This window comes from Crinia signifera, chromosome 1 (genome assembly GCF_055691185.1).
Source record: "Crinia signifera chromosome 1, ASM5569118v1, whole genome shotgun sequence".
Classification (NCBI taxonomy): domain Eukaryota; kingdom Metazoa; phylum Chordata; class Amphibia; order Anura; family Myobatrachidae; genus Crinia; species Crinia signifera.
Window position 1 is genome coordinate 369960954 of NC_139217.1, and position 22304 is coordinate 369983257.

The window sequence follows — 22304 nt, forward strand, 5'->3', positions numbered from 1 at the left end:
GACAGAAGTTCCAACGTGAATGCAAGCAGATAGGCGCTGTTTGTAGCCAAGACTGTAGCTGCCAACTTGTGCAGCAGTGCACAGTCTCCAGGGACTGGTACTTCAACCAATGCCTGCCGCAATAGCTGTAACCTTTCCATCTGCCATCCAAGAACTTGCACTCATGGTACCCTTCTGAATCCCAACAATGTACCTGCCCACAAGTCTCGACTTGGCCCCCTGCAATTGTGTTTCCACAAGCAAAGATGTGTGCGATTCCTTTTTAAGTCCCCAGAATTGGCAGTGGAGTCCAGTATATGTAAGACCTACCTGCATCTGACTGGTTTGAGTTCATGCAGATTTGCATAGACTCCTTTCAAATACTTGAATGTGTAATGTTCACTTTGTGAATAAAATATTTTTTTGTGCATCTGGAAATATAGTGGGTGATTTCTGGTTGGTTTGCAAAAAGCAAACTCCTTTAATGGCCAAAACCATGTGCAGTGCAGGCGGGGCTGATGTAACATTTGCCGAGAGTCAGATTTGGGTGGGGTGTGTTCAAACTGAAATCTAAATTTCAGTGTAAAAATAAAGCAGCCAGCATTTACTCTGCACAGAAACAAAATAACTAATAACCCAAATATAACACTCTGCACATTTATCAGCCCCACCTGTAGTGCACATGGTTTTGTCCATTAAAGAAGGAGTTTGTGCACATCCCTTGGACTTATACTGGGGAGAATTTTATAAATAGAGCTGTTAAATAGCAGTCTGAGATGCTAATAAATTATTATTATACTTTTATTAATAAGGCGCCACAAGTGTTTTGCAGCACCGTACAAAGGAACAGTACAGGGAGACAAAACTGTATTACATTGAATAAATAACAAAAATAGAGTACAGGTGAAGAGCGCCCCAGTTCAATACACATTACAGCTTAAATATAAATAGTGAGGACTCAATCAACATACTACTAGAGGCTTGAGGCCAATGATGGAGATGAGTATGCAGACGAAGGTGGTCACTGAGTGAGTATGGGAGAGCTGTGAGTGAAATGAGAAGAGGGCTTTGACAACAGGAGGGAAGAGGGCCCTGCTCTGAGGAGCTTACAATCTAGTAAGCTATTGCAAGTGGTCTTGTATTTATGTTCTTATTTTTATTATTCACATGCAGGTAATAGAAATGTATGTGCTCTCGCTCTTCTCAGTGTATACAGTATACAGTACACACAAGAGAAAATTGGGTTCTTCAGTTATTTTGTTAGATAAAATGACACTATCTTTCTAGCAGAAGTAAAGTTAGGACACCTATAATCGTCTCTCCTTTAACTAGGCTTATCTGACTTTGACACTCCTGCAGTCATAATAAATATTTTTCTTTGCTGTAAATAAAATGTGCTGATTTTTTAATCATGTGGAGATACACTATCGCAAAAAGCATTTATTACCCCTATTTTCATGAACTCTTTAGACTGCCAATCCCTTTTCAGATCAGAGAGATATATTTATATAACTGGGCGGTTTTTACTCTTCGGAAGTGACTGCCATGGTCCTTATGCAATCCGACCGATCTCTCCTGTGGTTCGACTTGTAGGCTTCAATGTGATGCATATGGGATCACTCATTGCATTGGACCTGCTGTCAAATTATGTGATTTGGATGCTTTTTTTATGTGATCGCCAAAACGGGGAGGGGGCAGTCCCAGTTTATCTTAACTTTTTTTCATGGATAACTTTTTTTCATGGTTCGTCCTCTCCCATACCTCCCAACATGACCCATGCCAGGAGGGACACAATGCTCTGCTGCTGGGATTTCCTCTGAATGTATGATTTCCATCACCTGTTAGTGAACAGGTTAACAAAAAAGAAAGGTGTTTCTCCACAGGTGATGGTAATCAAAATTTTTAAGCGGAAAGCCCAGGAGCAGAGCAATGTGTCCCTTCTGGAAAGGGTCATGTTGGGAGGTATGCTCTCCTCTATGGTGGTACAGGAGACAGGCAGAAAGTGGATGTAAACTATACTTCATTTTGTCTATCTGAACAGTAGAATGTACTTTCACATGTTATAGTACTTTGCTAAGAGAAATGTTCGGTACTTGTTTCCTAGCACGGCCACAAAGATCATGATCGTGAGGAAAAATCGGGGGCATCGCGGCCATCGCATGCACTAAAAAATCGGGTGCGATGCCCGCGATTTCCCCATAGGGAACAATGTTAAATGCCTCAATTTAGCAGCGAGCCCGCGAGGGGCGGCGGTACGCGTCCTCCGACCTTTTCATACCCCCACTATCCACGTCGGCGTGGAGTTGAGAATAGAATAGTGTGGCGAGCGCAGCGAGCCACCGAGCCCGAAGCGTGGCGAGGGGACGCGGATACCTGTGAAGCCCGCGAAGGGAAGCGTTTACATGTGAAGGTATCCGCGTCCCTTCGCGGGGCTCGCTGCGCTCGCCACGATTCGGGCTCGGTGGCTCGCTGCGCTCGCCACACTATTCTATTCTCAACTCCACGCAGACGTGGATAGTGGGGGTATGAAAAGGTCGGAGGACGCGTACCGCCGCCCCTCGCGGGCTCTCTGCGCTCGCCACGCTTCGGGTTCGCGTTGATCGTGGGGTGGCGTAAACTACTTTTGGGGGGACATTTCACTGTTCTGGGGTGTTTTGGGGGCTTTCTGGCCCATTTACCATTGTTCCCTATGATGATTTGGTGAAATTGAGGCATTTAACATTGTTTCCTATGGGAAATCGGGGGCATCGCGGGTACATTGAGCCATTTAACATTGTTTCCTATGGGGAAATCGGGGGCATCGCGTCTGGACCATTTAAGCCTTTTTTAGCCGCATACGACGCGACCGACCCGATTTTGACTGTTTTCAACGCATTTCAATGGGAAAATCGGGGGCATCGCGTCGGTCGCGTCGTATACCACTAAAAATGACACCCGATGCCCACGATTGTGGCCGTGCTAGGAAACAAGTACCAAATGTTCTCATGACGTACACAGTAACAAAGTGTCATACAAGATTGTAGCAACCTCCAGATATCATAATATTGGGCAGACACTGTCTATTTTTTTAAAGCTGCAAACCAACCTGGTTTTACCATGCAAATGATTGCGAAAATCTGCCTGTATTTTTAAAGTGGCAATCATTTACATGGTAAAAACTGGTTAGTTTGCAGCTTTAAAGATATGGGCAGACTTGAAGAGTCCCCCTCAGCCTGCAACTCCCAGTCTATCAAATTTTACCCTTCATCTGGCAAACTGAAACCATCCAATCCCCTTATCATACACTGACATTTTTCAGCGTATGGGCACAATACTGCATTACTTCCCAGGGTAACATTTTCCTATTCTTTCCCTGTGAAGGAATAGGGGCAATGTCAGGTTGTCTGCGATGGCAGTGCATACACTGCCAGATATGGGTAATTATCAAATTTTTCAGACTTGCTGAACGATTTCAGCATGTCAGATAGTGGTCGGTATCCGCAATATAATTTGCAATTACCTGGGTGGGTTGCCAATATAATTGCATAGGGTATGTACAGCATTAAATGCTTGTCATACACTATATTCAGAAACTGAGGTATTTTATATTTCTTATAATTGTGTTTTTTTTTTTTTTTTTTTCTATTACAGACTTCTGTTCAATATTGTACTGATTGGAACTTATTTTGATTTTAAGAATTTTTCTGTTTTTATACAGACTCTTTTTGTTTTTAGTTCTGTTAATTATTCTGTCCCTACACTTAATTCTAAATAGGTAGAACCAATAATGGCACTACCAGAAATACTGTAGTCGTATTTGAATAGAATTTCAGAAAGTGTATCACTGGTCCTATAAATGCTTGGCTTTTATTTCCTCAGCTCACAGGAATTCCAATGAATTGTTCCATCAAGATGCAGCTCAATATGCTTACAATGGGTGTCAGTGGAATTGTGTAAGTATCTCTGCTTTAACATGAAAGGAAATATAGGCCAACTATAAATATAGAAAACACAATAGAAGTGAAACATAAGTAAAATGCTTTGCATAATCCATTTCTTTAATTGGAAACTATCCTGAAGGATATACACAGCAGCAGGGATAGTATATTTCCCTGCTGTTGTTGGTTCCTGAGTTAACAAGGCCATAGATGAGGGCTGAACAGCTATCAGGGTTATATAAGTCTCCCACAAGGAGAGCAAGTCACTTTAGCATAGAATATATGTATATTTAATGTGTACTTCCAGAGATGTGGGCATGCTTGGTTCCTGAATTTATGCTTTAGCGATTTCAGTGTAGAACCTTATGGCTTTGTCAGTGGCTAGCAGATGCAGGTTCTTAGAGAGCGATAGAGGCTCTTTTTTTCAGGTGCTGTCTGATAATGGATAAATTGATGTCAAGCTACAGGTGGGAAATCTACTTATCTGCCTTCCGCCTATCCGGAACTTAGAAATCCATACTCTGGGCCGTCTTTCCATTCCTTGTATTTACTCATCAATGATGTAGATCCAGAGGCTCATCTTCCACCTCTAGGTGCACCAGAGTTAAGGTCCATACACACTGGGTGATTTTGAGCGGCTTTCAGCTCAAGCTTCCCAGCATGTACGGGCTGGCGATGAGCTCACCCGCATCATCGCCGGGAAAGGCGCTCGTCTGCTTGTATTACCACCAGATGAGTGGCTTTGTGGACAGCTTTGCATAGCACTGCGCTAGCTGACAGCGCTGGACATGGGATAAGCGGCTCAGTGTATATGCACTGAGCGGTTTTCCACCCAGGGATGATGGCGATCATCGCTGGGCATAATTGCCCAGTGTGTATGGACCTTTAGATGCGCAGCAGCTCCAGGACATTAGGAGCCTATAGCAGATTTGCTGTAATTTCTGAAGAGCAACTTAGGGGCTATTACATAAGCCCCCACATCTTCAAATAAACCCAGAAAGCACAGTCTGGTTCAGCAACTTTTAGATAGAAGTAGTATTAGAATATAAAAGTATGAGTCTAGACTTAAACACTTCAGTGTTAAGCAAAATATCTGTGTTGGTCACACGCACACTGGCAAGCATATTAGATGAAAGCCTTAAATCATCCAGTAAGTGGCAGCAACTTGGCACATAGGGAATTGGTGCCAGTGCTGTTTTTAAGCCTCTCAAAAGCAGCCAATCCATGGACATTTTACACATAAAGGTCTTCAGTGTTTGTAAGAATGAAACATAAGGCGTCCATTTAGTGGCAGTTGTGTGGACTACAACATGTATTGTTTGAGGAAAATGGCCAGTTTGGTGCATGTTGTCAGAAGGCTATTCTAGCAAAAATAACCATACATTAAAACTGTGGTATGCAGAAGATTTCTGAACACACAATGTCAATTTTTGCAGGGAACATGCTAAAATAGACCTGAAGTATAGGAATCTGAGGATACATTGTGCAGAGTGTAATTGGTACTACTGAAATCTTGCTTTGAGTTATCCCACCAAAAAGTCCTGTTCTGTATAACCACTGTTCTGGTGCCACCTTCAGGCTATGAGATGGTACTGCTGGTCATATAAAACCTGGAAAAACAAAGTGACTATATCTGAAGTCCCCCAAATGTGATCCACAACTCAACTGAATGGTCCACGCAGGGGCCTAACTAGATATCTACCAACAAATGATGAGAAATGTATATAGCACATGTAATGTACACAGAGCAGATGGACCCTATAGCCAACTGCACCTATGGTAGTTACGGTCTTGGGTCCAGGCTTTAAGTGTATCCATGCTTGGGCACTGGTGACTTATTAGTACCGCAGTCAGTTTGGTTTAACCACCTGTACTGAGCCATTGTTAGCCTTAAAATACCTGAACTGTTTTTGTGCTTGATAACCATGTGTGTTTTTTTTTGTGTGTGTGTTTTTTCATGTATAGAAAATTTTAGAAAAAAAACAATGCAATCCAGTGTGCAATTGAAATAAGACCATGTTTTTGAACCTCCTGTAATATAGTTTTTGTTTTGTTGCAATGCTTTGCAAAAATGTCAACCATATTTTCTAATCTCTGTTTATTTTTAAGGCAAACTGGAAAAATTAAGCCTGTCATTTTACCAATCCTGTGGTTTGCAGAGGTGAGTAATGCTGTGTACACACGGGGTAATATGATTGCTGGGGATATATTGCTAGCAATATATCCCCAGCAATCCTATTGCTCAGTGTCTCCTTTTCATCAGCGATGAAAAGGAGACACTGCTACGGGGGCGGAGGGGGAGCGCAGCAGCAGCAGACGCTGCTGCTGTCACTTTGATGGGAGGAGGGAGGGAGCAGCGGCACGGGGTTGGGGATATCAACGCTGATCTCCCCGGCGCTGACCACCCGATCGCCGGGGAAAGCCGCTGGTCGCAGGAGCATGCTCCAGCGACCATTAGGCAGTGCACACGGGAGCGCATGAAATTGCACCCGTGTGTACTCACCTTTTAGGCTCATTTCACACTGTCCAGCTCCTGTCGGGCGGCCAAACCCCGCACGGCGAAAAGCCGTGCCGCACACTAGTTAATAATGGATACAATTGTGTCCATTCACACGGGGAGGCCACGGCACCGGTTGCAGCCGGATCCCACCACTGGAAGGGACGGCTGCTGGGCTGTGGCCATCCCTACCATTGTAAACTTCTGTGTGCGGCACGGCTTCCTGGATGTGCGGGGTTGTGCCGTCTGGCAGGAGCCGGAGTGTGTGAAATAGCCCTTAAGATGAACCTTTCAGATTGACATTAGACACCATTTATACTGTGAATCTCTGAACAACAAACTGTTTTCTTATGTGAGTTTGCCATTGATTTGTTTAACTTTGATCAGTAAATCCTGATAGGAAATGGCTATAAAACGAAGTGACTGGCTTCCCACATTCTTGAAAATGTCATACCTCGTAATTTGTTTACATACCTCCCAACATGACCCTTTTCCAGGAGGGAGAAAAACGCTCTGTTCCTGGACTTCCCGCCGTAATTTATGATTTCCATCACTTGTCTTAAGGTGGCCATACATCAGAAATCATGATTGTAAGACCGGTCTTCCTGATGTATGGCCACCTTTTAGCATCATGATTGTGTCCAGTGTCGGACTGGGGCATGAAGGGCCCACCAGGGAAATGCACTCACAGGGGCCCACCAAGGGGTGTGGTCTTTTTGAAGGGGTGTGGTCACCTGACCAGAGAGGGGTGTCTTTACACTATGCAATTTTGGGCCAATTTCATTAAAGCACATAGGTCCCACAGCCCCCCTCCAGATATTACAGCACATAGGTCCTCCACACACAGATAATAGTACAGCACATAGCCCCCCCCATATAGTACATACATAGGTCCCCCACTCAGATAATAGTACAGCACATAGGCCCCCCCATAGGCGAATCTAGAATTACGGTAATGGGTGGTCCCAAATCCAAAGCTATAGGCAGGCGGTACCTTTGCGCGGCTAAGCCGCGCAGCGAAAAGGGGCATGGCGTCATGGGGCGGGGGCGTGGCATAACAAAATGGGGCATGGTATTACACTTTAGAACACACTCCGTAATACCCATTACACATAAATCAACATGCCGTAATGCCAATTACACATAAGGCCACACACCGTTATATATTTGACACATACAGTAAGTGCCGCTTACCTACCTTTCTTATTGCTAGGGGGTTCATGCTCAATGCCAAGGGGGCTTCATGCTCAATGCCATGTGGGAATACATGCTTGTTGCCAAGGGGGGGGGGGATGTCTCATGCCGCTGGACTCACTTAATTGTAAGAAATGTCAGCCGGGCAGAGAGTGCTGTGCTCGGCTGTTTAGTCTAAGGAATTGCTTGTTTCCTAGGAGGGGATGTTACACGCTACTGGACTCACCTAATTGAAATAAATGACAGCTGGGCAGAGAGCGATGTGCGCTGCCCGGCTGTAGTCTCTGCAGGAGCATCAATATTTTCAGTTCTCGCGCTGGGGTCTGGCAGCCAATCAGGAGCAGCTACCAATACCACTCCTGATTGGCTGCCAGCAGTCCAAAGGGAAAATTGAAAATATCTATGCCACTGCTTAGACTACAGCCAGGCAGCATACATCGCTCTCTGCCCGGCTGTCATTTTTTTCAATTAGGTGCATCCAGCGGCGTGAGACATTCCCCTTGGCAAAGAGCAATTCATTAGACTAAGCAGCCGGGCAGCACACAGCTCTTTCTGCCCGGCTAATGCGAATACATTACATAGGTCCCCCCACTCAAATAGTACAACACATAGCCCCCCCCCCATATAGCACATTACATAGGTCCCCCACTCAAATACTGTAGTACAGCACATAGGCCCTCAATAAAATACATTACATAGGTCCCCCCACTCATAATAGTACAGCACATAGGCCCCCCATATAATACATTACATAGGTCCCGCCACTCATATAATAGTACAGCACAGCATGTAGGCCCCCAATAAAATACACTACATAGGCCCCCCACTCAAATAGTACAACACATAGCCCCCCCCCATATAGTACATTACATAGGTCCCCAACTCAAATAGTACAGCACATAGGCCCCCCATATAGTACAGCACATAGGCCCCCCATATAGTACAGCACATAGGCCCCCCATATAGTACAGCACATAGGTCCTCCCTACCCAGATAATATAGCACATAGGACACACACACACACACACACACACACACACACACCTAAAAAAAAAAAGGACTATAAAAAAGTTAATACAGCACCAGCACATGGTTAGGTTAGTTACCTACCATTTTGCAGAAGGGGTCCAAAAGCAGCAAGCAGCTCCCTCTTCACCAGCCGGGAGGTCTCCTCTCGGGACATCTACCCCCGCAGTTCTTATCCTGCAGCCGGGGGAGGTGGTTACCGTGCGGGCGGGGATCTTTGTTTGGGGCCATGGTGGCAGTTGCTCCCGTCCTGTGCTGCGACGGCGGGAGTCGGGACAACTGTGGCGTGTGGCTGCGGCGTCTGATGTCATGACGCACGACGCAGCGCAGCACAGCAGTGTGACAGGGTCCCAGGCAAGGCTGCTCCTCTGCCCTGCTTGCAGCTGCCGGGATATTGCTACTGTGGCGGCAGGGGGGGAATAAAGAGCAATAGCCCCGCCCCCCCTAAACAAGTGTGCGGGGTCCGAAATCACCGGGGCCCACCAGGGGATTCCCCGGTTCCCCGCCAGGCCAGTCCGAGCCTGATTGTGTCCAACATTCCCTTCAACTTCCCAGCAGTCCTTGGTGGTCTTTGGACACGCAATGTAATCACCATCTGTCATACAATCCATCTGCTGCACGATTGTATGATTGATGCTTCATTTAAATAAGGGACTGGCCTACTAGGATCAAAAGGATAGGAGTACCAAAAATCCATATATTATTTTTTTTTTTTAATTTACAGGTTGCCAGCAACTACCAATCTGCTGTTATGCCATTATTAAATAGCCCGAATGCAGCAATCCTCTGAAAATTGTTTTCAGAGTAGTGACAGAATTGTGCAAAAGGATGTCCACCGCTCTCTTCAGCTGCCCGCCCATCTGCCGCTAACTCCCAGCATCTTCACTGCCATGGGCTCTCTTCTCTGCTAGTCAGGGAGGGAGTGTCACATGACTCTGGTTGTATGAGCTGTCTAAAGACAAATTGCATATACCTAAAAGCACATGCTATCTACTCCCCAACTGATCTGACGTGAGGTACGTCAGATCAGAGGACCAATCCTCCAATCTTCCAGGGCCGGCATAGTATGATTCTGCATACAATCCATTGAGATTGTATTATTGGGTGCAATGCATTTCTGATGTATGGCCACCTTTTTAAAAGCACATGCAATCATCCCAACTGATGTAGCACGTCTGATCAGAGGACCAATCCTCCAACCTGCAGGGCCGCGCATTGCACGATTGTGTGCACACAAACGGCATACAATCTGTCATACAACCATTCGAGATTGTATGTATGATTGGGTACAATATCATTCTGGTGTATGGGGGGCTTTAAGCTGGGTACACCCACCAAGATTAATCTGTCCAACTGCCTGGTGGGAACAAAAATCTGGTAATTTATTTCAGCAAATAACAACCAACCATTTGCTCTCAAATGCTGGAAAATGGACGATAAATTTGTTAAATCAAATGGATTTAACCAATTTTTTTGAATGACCGCTTTCTGTTTTCCAGTGTTTGGGAATAAATGTTTAATTCTCATGTGCTCCCATACATTACCAGATTTAGGGCCTTTTTCTAGTTCACTCTTTCTGACAAAATCCTTCTTAGATGGACAAAACCATGTGCACTGCTGGGGGGCAGATGTAAAATGTGCAGAGAGAATTAGATTTGGGTGAGTTATTTGTTTATGTGCAGGGTAAATACTGGCTGCTTTATTTTTACACTGCAATATAGATCTCACTTTGAAGTAAACCCCCACCCAAATCGAATTCTCTCTGCACAAGTAACATCTGCCCCACCTGCAGTGCACATGGTTTTGTCCATCTAAGAAGGATTTTGTCAGCGAAGTCCTGGAATTGAGTATTCTTTTCCTCCTGGAGAGGGTCATGTTGGGAGGAATGTGTTTATTACTACATTTAATACTCCTATTTACTGATTTAAACCATGTGCAGGGAAAACTAGAAGCTAGACCTAATGTTATGTTTCCCTTGCACATTCCTTTCTAACCCTGAACCTTCATGCCAGCTGCACATCATTTACAGGAAACAATTTTACTCTTACCTACAATATTTCATATATTGCACATAAAGCCCATGTGACCAGCACTTTATGGATCAGTCTCAAAGCCCCCATACACTACGCGATTTGGGCACGATTTTCATCTGATTCTGGAGGATCAGGCCCAGAAATCGGGTGAAATAGGCCCAAATTGCATAGTGTATGACACGGATCAGATCTGGAGGTCGGACAGTCTGCGCATAAGATAAATCTTATGTGCAGCCAGCAGTGCGGCAGGGAGTGAGGTCCGGGTGTGCAGGGCCCTGGTGCAGTTGGCAGGGACCAGAGAGCAGGGTTTGGGGTAGCGGCAGACGAGGACTGGAGAGCAGGGTCCGGGGTAGGGGTGGGAAAATAGTCAAAATTTGGTCAAGCATGGTGACATGCGGTGCATCGCCATTGCTGGGGGAAGGCATACACATGGAGAGATCCATGCTTCATTTCTAAGCGATCTAGTCGAATCGCTTAGAAATAGCCCTTTTGTAATGTCTGAGCGGCAGAAACTGAGACCTCCCACCTTTTTTGAGTCCTAAAAAGAAAACTCAGCAGGACTAACAAAATCCTGGAATTATTAGCTAAGAACTGGATTCCAGCTTGTTGCCAGACCTTTATATGACCTGAATCAAGGGCCCCTATGCCTCTTGACCTCATAGCAACAGTACCACTTGAGCTCACTGTAGCTATGTCCATGCAATCCACTCCTGTCACTTTACAGTCTGTGTTTGAAAGTACTTGAAGTTGCTTGTTGTGTAATTGCAAGCTGTAATTCAGATTGGTGGGGCACACATAGAGGACAGGACTGCTGCTTTCAGCCCTTCCCCTTGTAGCAGTTATTGTTTACAGCTCATTGCTCCCAGTTGCAGGGTCAGAATTAGCCCATGTCCCACTGGCAGAAGTACATCATTTAAAAAAGGCACAGATTATTGAGGCAGCAACATTAGTTCCTTTACCTGCTCCTATGGCAGCACAGATTTCTGAGTGTGACAGGAAAGGGAAAAGACACTCGCAGCATATAATGGCCACTCCCACGGTCTCCTGTGGCTTTCTTTTTTTCTTTCCTGTGGGCAGTTGGGCAACAGCACACAGGGATGGCTTACTTCATTTAGTGTTGTAGTTTCACTGCCGCAGTGTTTTTGGCTTGAAGCAGATGTCTGACCAGCCTCATGATGCTGGGGAAGCAAACGTCTGAGCTGCAGGTTCGCCCCCACTTGCTTGGATGTCTGTGGTGGCACTGGAGAGTGGTGCTACTGTCGTAGAGAGCGGGTTAATCCGTAGGGTAAAGCGGGCTTGATGTCATCAGCAGGAAATGGGATCTCCGGAATATAGGGATTCAAGAGCATACAGACCAGGAAGAGGCTACAGAAGGGGTAAACTGGCCTCTTCCTGCTTTAATTTTGAGGCCAGAGAAAGGACAACAAGTACTCCTTTAACCAGTTTTCCCAGTGACGTCTCTTGCATGAACCTGGAAGCAGTAGGTGGAAGGCTTTCAGGCTTACATCAGGGGATGTACATGACCTCCATAGACGTGAAGGACGCTTGCCTTCATATCACTATCTACAAAGTCTAACAGAAGTTCCTAAGGTTTGACCTCTTTGGCAAGCACTACCCATTCAGGGTTTAGCCGTTTGGGTTTGCTGGTTCCCTAAGAACATTTATGAAGATTCTGATAGTGATTATAGTGAAGCTTAAGCTGTGTACACATGGTGCAATTTCGCTGGCAATCTGGTTGCTGAGCGACCATATCGCACAGATAGTCTTAACACGCAGTTATGTTGGAGAATGCAGGTACAGTACTCAGGTGTTTAATCACATGTACCTGCATTCTCCAAGTAAACTGGCCTGCCGCAATGCTTTTCGTGCTGCGCTAGGACACAACAGCATTGCCAAGGTAGTTTTAGCAGATTTCTGCTCGCACTACTCCTGGGGTGCAAGCTAAAATCTACTAGTCAGAACTTAGCTGCCCACTGATTTGAATAGCCCAGAAGAGCTCTCACAACGCTATTCGTAATGCGCTGAATTAAAGCAACCCAAAAGAGGATGAGAGAGGGGGTGTAGAAGAGAAGACAGGGATTAGGGGAGGAGAGGGGGAGTTGTAGAGTAGGAAATGGGGTGTAGAGATTGAGAGTGGTGTTGTAAAGAAGGAAAGGGGGTGGAGAGGGGGTTGTATAGGAGGGGTTTAAAGGAGGAGGCAAGGGGATTGTATAGGAGAGTGGGTTGTAGAGGAGAGGGGGTGGAAGTGTTGTGACAGCCATTACTTTGCACATTTTAGCCCCCTCCCCCCCCCCCCCCCTTCTCTCTCTGTCAAAGTGGTGTGTGTGTGTACCTCCGGCTGTGCTCCTTTCCAGCGATAGGCTTCCTCATTCCAATCCCTGTTACGGGCCTCCTCCAATCAATGCGCTGGGCTTTCTCCCTGTGAATCCCAGTCCCCGGGCCTCCTCCCCGCAAACACCGGTGCAGAGTCTGCTCTGCTTAATCTGCAGAGATGGATTACCTTCCTGCGATCTCTGGTGCAGGGGCCTCCTCCCTGTGATTCCTGGTGCAGGGGCCTCCTCCCTGCGATCCCTAATACGATGACGGGCCTCCTCAGGCTCCACCCATTCTGCTTTGACTGCCTATTCGTGCAATCCCCAAGCGCACTGGCATGAGGGCTGCCACTTCATCCCTCTGTCATTGGGTCTCATGCTCCTGCTTAAGGCTCAACAGAGCTGCAGGAACTGAGGGAAGACACGAGACAGCCAGTGCCCGCGCAACAGTATTTAAAAACAAAATGGGGAAGAAAAGACCGTTAAGAGGGTGCAGGGGAATGTCTGCTGGGCCTTCGGGCCCTCCAAGCCGCTGCACCCCCTGGTAATGAGGTTTTTCAGGCATCAAAGAAAGGAAGACCAGTTTTCCACTCTTCTTTAGCACCATGGCACCTTTTTGTAATCTAGTGTTCTATGTAATCTAGTGTTCAATGTCCTGGCCGAACCACCATTTGAACCATTGGAAAATGTTAACTTAAAATGGATAACTTGGAAAGTAGTATTTTTAGTGGCCAACATCTCATCAAAAAGAGTATCGCAACTCTAGGCCCTGTGGGTGGTGCAACATTTTTTCAACTTTTTTGAGGACAAGGTGGTAATGTGGACAATTCTGCAGTTTCTTCACAAGGTTGTATCCAGTTTTCATATAAATCACGAGATTATCTTGCCATTGTTCTCTCCGAACCCTAAAAAAGAGAAGTAAATAAAATTTAATAAATCTTAAAAGCTCTTATAAGATCCAACTTATGTCAATAGATCATGCCCGTTTAGAAAATCTAAGCAGTTATTTGTGCTAATGGAAAGCAAAAATGAAGGCGGAGGCACATTGAAAGCTACAATCGCAAGGTGGATAAAATCCTGCATTATAGAGATTTACAGTATAAGCTTAAAGGACTAGAACCACCAGTAGGTCTAAAATGCACTTTCCAAAAGAGCTATAGCAACACCATCGGCACACAGAATCTGCCTCCCATTGATGATTTATATTTATTTATTAATTTATTTACAGTTTCTTATATAGTGTAGCAGATTCCGTTGCGCTTTACAATAGTAGACATTGATAAACAAACTGGGTAACAGATAGACTTGGAGGTAGTAGAGCCCTGCTGCAAGCTTACAATCTATAGATTTATATAAGGCAGCAGGTTTGGCCCAAGCATATTATTATTATTATTATTATTATTATTATTATTATTATTATTATTATTATTATTATGTACAAGCATCTGCAGGCACAAAGTTTGGCAGAAAAGTACATACTTTTTCAGATCTAGGTTGCCCTCCCAGCGATTAAACTGCTTGTGTATAGCCCCGAAGTCTGTCCAGCCATAGGAGGAGATAAAGTAATTAAAGATTAGTACTCCTTTAATATGGCTTCCTTTTACTCCTCCATGGCAGTACATATATTCTCACCCGGTTTGTTAATTTGGTTATAGCTGTACTAATGGAATTTGAGCTAGTAAAGTGGAAGACCGTGAAAGTGGCCATTTTCTTCTTTCAGTGTATTTTCTTTCCTATCTACTTACCTAATGGGATGAACATACTCAGAAGTCTGTGCTGCCATGGATGCATACAGGAAACCATATTAACCGGTACTAATCTGTAATTTCCTTGGTCCCGGCAGTTTCGTGCAAGCTGCTGTGAGGTAAAACAAGGGAGGGAGAAATGGAGAGGTGAATGAGCAGAGGACAGGGGCAGACATTGTGCACTGCACAGGCAGGTGACAGGAGAGAAGGGGATATGAGAAGACAGGTGGAGAGCTACAAATAAACAATATTAGAACAGAGGCCCTAACTAAAATCCAACACAAGTGGCACTATAGCAAAAAAAAAGTGGGGTTCTGTAATCTCTACATTTTACTGACCAGATCTGTCCTCACACACTCTGCATCACACCTACCAGATCTGTCACCCACTAGAACTGTGCACCAACCAAACTTATATAATTTTACAGAGATAAAGAAAAATGCTAGCAATTTCCCCCATAATCTGACATGTTGTGACCTGGATTCTACTCCAGTGAACTGGTGCATTGGTAGATTTTTAGTCAGAACAATGTTTTTATTGTAATTGTTTCTATGTTTGTATTGCAGTATATATATTATATTATATTATTTTGCAGAGTGGATATCTTGATGGTCCAGTGTATTCTACCTATTACAACACTCTGATTGTGCTCCCTCTTGTGCTTGACTACCTTCAATACATCCTCATTGCTTTGGGTCTCTTTTTCATCCTGATAGCAGCAATCCTTCCATTTGTAAATCAGGTATGACTATGAACCACCTCGCTCCATTATACATTTAAAATCTTACAGGCTGCATTGATACTCCTGGATCTTAGTATACAGTTCACATTGTAAAAATGAAATGCAATCTTTAATAAACTCTCAGGTACTGTTCACCACTATTATTTGGAATTGGTAAAGAGAAGAAAAAAATGCAGTTCAGAAGTGTTCTTAACAGTAATGGGGTCCTTAATAATAATCCACTGGTAATCTCTCCCCCCCCCAAGAAGAAACGTATTTAAAACACCAGTTATTGCTTAGAAGGGATGCATACAGGGGGGGGGGGGGGTTAGGTTTTAGCAGCTGGGGTTAAGGTTACGCACTAGCGGGAGGATTAATGTTTAGCTGCATGGTGGGAAGAATGAAGTAAGGGCCCACATACGCTATGTGACTTCTCCAAGATAAGTCATCCTTTTGCATACAGTGTATTGTATGTGATCCCAGCAAAGCCTATGGGATCTGATAAATCTATAGTGCAGGCCTTGCGATATCTGTTGCATATGTGACCACGCATCAAATTGGAGCTGAAACTCATACGATTTGACACATTTCATCTGTCTCGATGTATTAGGTTGAGAAATCTGAAAAGTGACCAAATTGCATAAGTTTATGCAATATACTTAATATACTTAATATACTTAATATACTTAAATGACCTGTCGGGATTTTGTTGAAGTTATTCTGTAATGTTGTTACGAAATGTATCTTGCATTATGTAATTCCTTTTTGCTTAATACAGTGGTTTCCAAACTGCTGTGGCAAACTATTTATGGTCAATCTAAAAAACAAAACAAGTTCTGGTGGTTGCCAATCATAACCTATAAGATTCCTGTCCATAACCACATAACTGACCCTAAGGATGACATAGACACAATTTACTTTAATATTATTTATTTTAATTTCTCAGTAAGAATTTTGGCATGGCCATATAAAACATTGACACTGTAAGGCACAATGATTAAAAAAAGTTTGGGAACCCCTAGCTTAATTCTAATGGTACCGTTTTTTTATTGTATGTGTTTCTTAAGTAGCTACAGATGAAGCCTTTATCATTCAGCTGGGCCTGGCGCACCATTCGCCCAGGCACGCCAGAAAATGTGGCATGCGTACGCCTCACACGCTCACGCCCATTCTTGGCAATTGATGCGCAAGCGTGTAAGACGCTCACGCCCATGTTTGACGGCGTACCAACCGCCAGGACAGACTATAGAAAGTGTGTACTTTGATTTTTGTTATGTATTACTTATTCTTGCAGGATGCTTTGCATGTGCCCAAACATTACATTTTAATAATTGGATAAGTGTTACTGTTCTTGTGGGTTTTTTTTCTCTTTCTGAGGACATTGGGGGGGGGGTATTCAATAGGAGCCGATCTTTCTCAAAGGGAAATATAGTCACTCCTCAATGACAGCTGGCGTTATCGACTGCATTGGAGGGTGTCCGGTTCAACTTTTTTTAAAGTTGGATCTGTTTTTCCAATCCGCAGACTTTCCAACTCTCGACAGCCAGAATACTGGATTCTGACTGTGCTGGTCAGTTGCGGATTAAGCACGGGGCAACAGGGGCGGTCGCCCCGGAGCCCCCACACCAGCTGCTTGGGCAAGGGGTCCTTGCAGCTGTCTGGGCAGTCAGTGCCAGCCGGGGTCCCTGCCGCGAATTTGAAGTCAGTGAAGGTGAGAAACTAGTAGCCAATACCGCTACTAGTTTCCATCTGCTGCAGGTACCCGGACGCTGACTTCTCATACACTGCAGGGACACCGGCACTGCCGCTGCCTGCCCAGACCGCTGCAGAGACCCTTTAGCCGCCTGACCAGGTACTGTACCAGCCTCGCCTGGGGGGGGGGGGGGGGGACAGGGGGTGTGTGTGTGTGTGTTTGGGGCCCCCACAATTTTGTTATCCAGGGCCCCCACAGACCTTAATCAGCCACTGGTGGTGGTACTACTATTGGATGAAAACTAAAATGTATTGAATACCCCCAAACTTTATTCAGGCCACACACTAACCACCTTCCACTATGGCTAAGCATAGTAGTTTTTACTGAATAAATGATATCTTGTTATATTAACGGAGTTGCTGATTTGTAAAACAGATGACCAAAACTGTTAACCATAATGAGATGCCTTTTTTCCATAAAAAATTCTTAGAGTTCTACTGAAGATGTGATGTTGCCCCTAGTGACCATCATATTCTGTCTATTATCATGTAGAAGGTGCTAAATAAGTAGAATCTGGTCGCTATGGGCAGCATCCCATCTTCAATGAACTTCCATCTTCGTAAATGTAGCACTTGTATGACGGGTATGAGAAATTGCTGCTATTAACCACACTTATGGTGTTCAGATTCAGAGAGGGTTTTTTTTGCAGCTCCAATACTGATATGCAAATCTAGGGCGAGATAGGAACACAAGAGGTGGTAGATTTCAAATTCTGTTGCCAGCATTTACAGATTGTTGCAACATGACCTCCCTCCTTCCTTATGAGCAAGTTAATTAGATTGACCCCTCAGTGGTCAGCCATAAATCACTAGGATTTATTAAAGGTTAGAACTGTTGTAAATGTTTCTGATTTGACTATTCTTGACATTCATCTGCATTCTGTTTCATCCAGTCTCCGTCACTGTATCAGCATTGTGATTTATGGTTTGTCTTTTTTTTTTTTTTCATGCTCACATTTTATTGGTACCCACTTTTTTTTTGTCTCTGATACTTGTCCATCTGCTACTCCCACACTGCCGAGTGACCTGTATCGACCATAATACTAAATGTACTAACATTATTTTTTTTTTAATTGGCATTTGAAAAAACTAATTTACTTTCTTTTTTTATATTGTGAATCCCTTTAATTGTAATTGTTGCTATGAATGTTTCTTTACAGCTGTTCCACATTGAAAGTATTCTAATTGTAGATATCTTGAAGATTCCTTTTTAAAATACATTACATAATCATTAGATTTGTTTCAATTAGTGTGGACAGCTGCAATGGGTACTTCATTCCCCATTAAACATGAAGATGGATGGAAGATAGTCTAGGATTGTTTTAAGAATCCATACATACAGTAGTCAGAACTTTTTTTTTTTTTTTTCACTTTTTCCATCCATTTTGAAACTAGAATGATTATATGTTGGCCTATAATTTACAGTAGCTGCAATAAATCCATATTAACAACAAGTCTTAGAACAATCCAAAGCATAATTAAACATTTTTTTCTAATTTTATGCAATTATGCCCTTTTAAAAGAAATCCATAACCCCTCCTGTAAATCATTCGAGGGTTTCCAGATTTCAAACCTATTTCCGCTACCTGTTTCTCCTTGCCCTCGATTCTTACAAACTAGACTAATTATTTTTTAGGAAAAAATCTTATTTTGGAGTAATAATAAAAAGCTTGATGACAATCTTGATATCACTAAAGCCCAAAAAGAAAAGTTGACATCTTCTAATGGAACTGTGATACTGGAAGCCAAATTATAAGTGCGTACAAGGTAAAGATTTTTTTTTTTCTTTAAAGGGTTTTTACTTTGACCTATTCTGCAAAATTTAATGTATTCCATTACAATTAAGGTGCTTATTCAAAGGCATCTTATACTAATTGTATTCATTGCTAATATAGACTAGGCTACTGCATGCTTTAGAACTGGTGAATGCTGACTAACTTTAACCCTGTAAAAAAAAAAAAAAAAAATATATATATATATATATATATATATATATATATATATATATATATATATATATATATATATATATATATATATATATATATATATATATATATATATATATATATATACTGAACTAGTCGAGATTTCTTTGTTGCTAGTTTCAGTTGGACTCTTATATTTCTGCTTCCTAGAAATATGGGTGACTATGTCCCCATGTGTAAATTCACATCCTCTTGTGTAAATTAACTTATTGATCCTTTTAATAAGGATCTGATCAGGTGATTGAATGAAGCCCATAATGCTGTATCCAGAGCCAGATACAAATGGAGGTACAGAGAATCTTGTGGTTTTCTGAAATGGCTGTGGAAAGAAATCTGTGATCCGGATCTGGACAAACCTTGCAAGTGTTAGCAAATTGATAGCACCAAGAAATACCCATACACAATTTATGGAGTGGTCCAAAGTGGGCAGAAACCATGAAGAAGCATGGAACTGTTAAATATTGGATGTGTAACTGTAAGCTAATTTTAGTATAATAGGGACAGTGCCTTTTGCACCCAACATAGAGTGGGTGTATGTATGTATAATAATGATTATTGAAGCGCCAGATGGACATAAAAATTCCACACGCAGACACATGGAGGGTTGTCATTAGCATGAGCTAGTAAGTAGGTGCATCTGACTCATTCAACCCATCTATAGATAAAGAATAGGTAGTTTGTGTAACTAGTATGGTCTAGCTCAGTGGTAAATTCCAGATTATCCGTCAGGTGTGGATTGAAAGATCAACATAAAATAGGTTGACACCATATGGTCAACATGCTTTAGGTTGACCGATTGAAAAGGTTAACATTGGAAGGTCAACATGTACAAATGGTCGACACAAGTTTTTTTCTTTTGTGTTCTTTTTTTGTATGTTTTAACCATAGGTAAACAAAATTTAGCAGGAACATGTAACCTTGTAGTCTCGCTTCACTCGGCACATTCCCAGTCACTATTCCCAATTATAGCCCAAATAGATGGTAAATGGTGAAACTGCAAAAATATAAATAGGTAGAACAGAATTTTTATATACAAAAAGTGTAATTTGTGAATTAATTAGCTACAGTAACAAATTTAGGTTTATGGTCTCCTATCTCAAAAAACAGGCCCCTAGACTGCGGACCTGGATTGCAAAATAAGAAATTAGTTATCTTTGCTTAATATGGATAAACATTTTTATATCAGCTGACCTAAAAGAAATATGGACCACAACAGATTTGTAAATACAAGTTTTTATATATCTAAAAAATGATGGCGGCCAGTCCATATAACATTTATAGCATAAATCAATATAATACATAGAAACTATACTTTTGTGGCCCTTAGGTCACTAAGGAGCGCTGGTCTTAAAAATTTAGTTTTTTTTTTTATATACATAGAAAAATGGTAATAGGCTAGAGGATTTTTATAAAAACTGCACACAGTTGCCGCCCCTTGTTTCGAGGTTGTGTACCTCAACCGGAGACCAAATTGTGTAAATGCCTAAGCTTGCAAGCACTACCAAGAGGTGCAGCTGTGTTCAGAACAATAATTAAGAGGATACAATCTCCTTAGTAAACATTATTTATTAAACACAAAAATAATATTAAAGTGCACTTCATACCTAACACCACTACACAAGACCAGACAAACAACACATAACATACATATTGCTTGGCATATATTGATTTATAATATCAGACTGGAAATGGCCCAACTCTCAGGCTTTTAGACATAGTTTTAGCAAGGCATGATTTTATAGTTACCAGTCCCGCTCATACATTGAACTGTGCCAAAAGTCTGTATTCTGCAATTTCTCAGTCCACCCTTTATAGGGATCCACAATACAGTCCACCCTTCATCAGAGTGCTGGGATGGGATATATTTAGCAACCACAGAGCATAGATGTGATAACCGCTTGTAGGTAGAAGTAGCGGTAAATGTAGACCTTTTTTAAGGAGCGGTGACCGGGTTAATACAGCTACAAAAAAGCGTTTCTCCGCCTCTATAAATATAAAATATATCCTTTCCCAGCATTCTGAATATCTGGCTGGTTGAAGGGTGGACTGTATTGCGGATCCCTATAAAGGGTGGACTGAGAAATTGCAGAATACAGCCTTTTGGAGCAGTTCAATGTATGAGCGGGACTGGTAACTATAAAATTATGCCTTGCTAAAACGGTCTAAAAGCTTGAGTTGAGCCATTTCCAGCCTGATATTATAAATCAATATATGCCAAGCAATATGTATGTTAAGCTGTTTGTCTTGTTTTGTGTAGTGGTGTTAGGTATGAAGTGCACTTTTTAACTAATTAATATTAGAATTATTATTTTTGTGTGTTTTAATAAATGTTTATTAAGAAGATTGTATCCTCTTAATAATTGTTCTGAACACAGCTGCGCCTCTTGGTAGTGCTTGCAAGCTTAGGCTGCATGCACCATCTACACAATATAATACATAAACAAAAATTAAACACACCTAAAAATCTCCGCAGATAGACAGATCTATGCAGATATTTTTAGGTGTGTTTAATTTTTTTATGTATTATATTGATTTGTGCTATAAATGTTATATGGACCGGCCGCCATCATTTTTTTAGATATATAAAAACTTGTATTTACAAATTTGTTGTGGTCCATGTTTCTTTTGTCAGCTGATATAAAAATGTTCATCCATATTAAGCAAAGATAACCAATTTCTTGTTTTTGAAATGATGAAACTGGAAAAAATTACACTGGTAAAACATCAGTCCTTACTTTTAACTTAGTTTATTTTAATTGTGCAATTGTAGATCTAAATAGAGATTTCTATGGAAATTACAGGTTTCGGTTTGTTTGAAGTAATGTCAAGGAGCATTTTACACCGCTTCACCATATATTAAATATATGTGGAGTACTTGGCTATTTAAATCACTATTGTTTTTAGTAATCTTAACCTTTCAGAAAGGATAAATAACGTTTGTGTGTGCATGCTATGTTATGTTTGCTTCTTGAAGTTAATCATACTAATATATTAAATCCAAATTAACCAATGTATGTTATGCCAATGTACCAGTTGTATAAGTGTTTGTTTAAACTTCATTATACGATTTGTCATGTTATGTATTTCCATAAAGTGCTTTTTGTACCACACATCATCCACCATTTCAAATCCATCAACAT

The 22304-nt window shown here is 42.4% G+C and overlaps 1 protein-coding gene across 4 annotated transcripts in view; it reads left to right on the plus strand.

Moving 5' to 3' along the window:
* The window catches only part of SCARB1 (scavenger receptor class B member 1), a 71233-nt gene that overhangs the window by 46616 nt on the left and 2313 nt on the right, over nt 1-22304 (plus strand). For 2 of the 4 annotated variants that reach the window (XM_083150700.1, XM_083150721.1), the window contains exons 9-12: nt 3838-3911; nt 6006-6057; nt 15299-15445; nt 18813-18943. In XM_083150700.1, the coding sequence (XP_083006826.1) occupies nt 3838-3911; nt 6006-6057; nt 15299-15445; nt 18813-18932 (393 nt within the window). In that variant the 3' untranslated portion in view covers nt 18933-18943. The remainder of the gene's footprint in view (nt 1-3837; nt 3912-6005; nt 6058-15298; nt 15446-18812; nt 18944-22304) is intronic. The other 2 variants (XM_083150708.1, XM_083150713.1) reach the window with 2 other exon arrangements.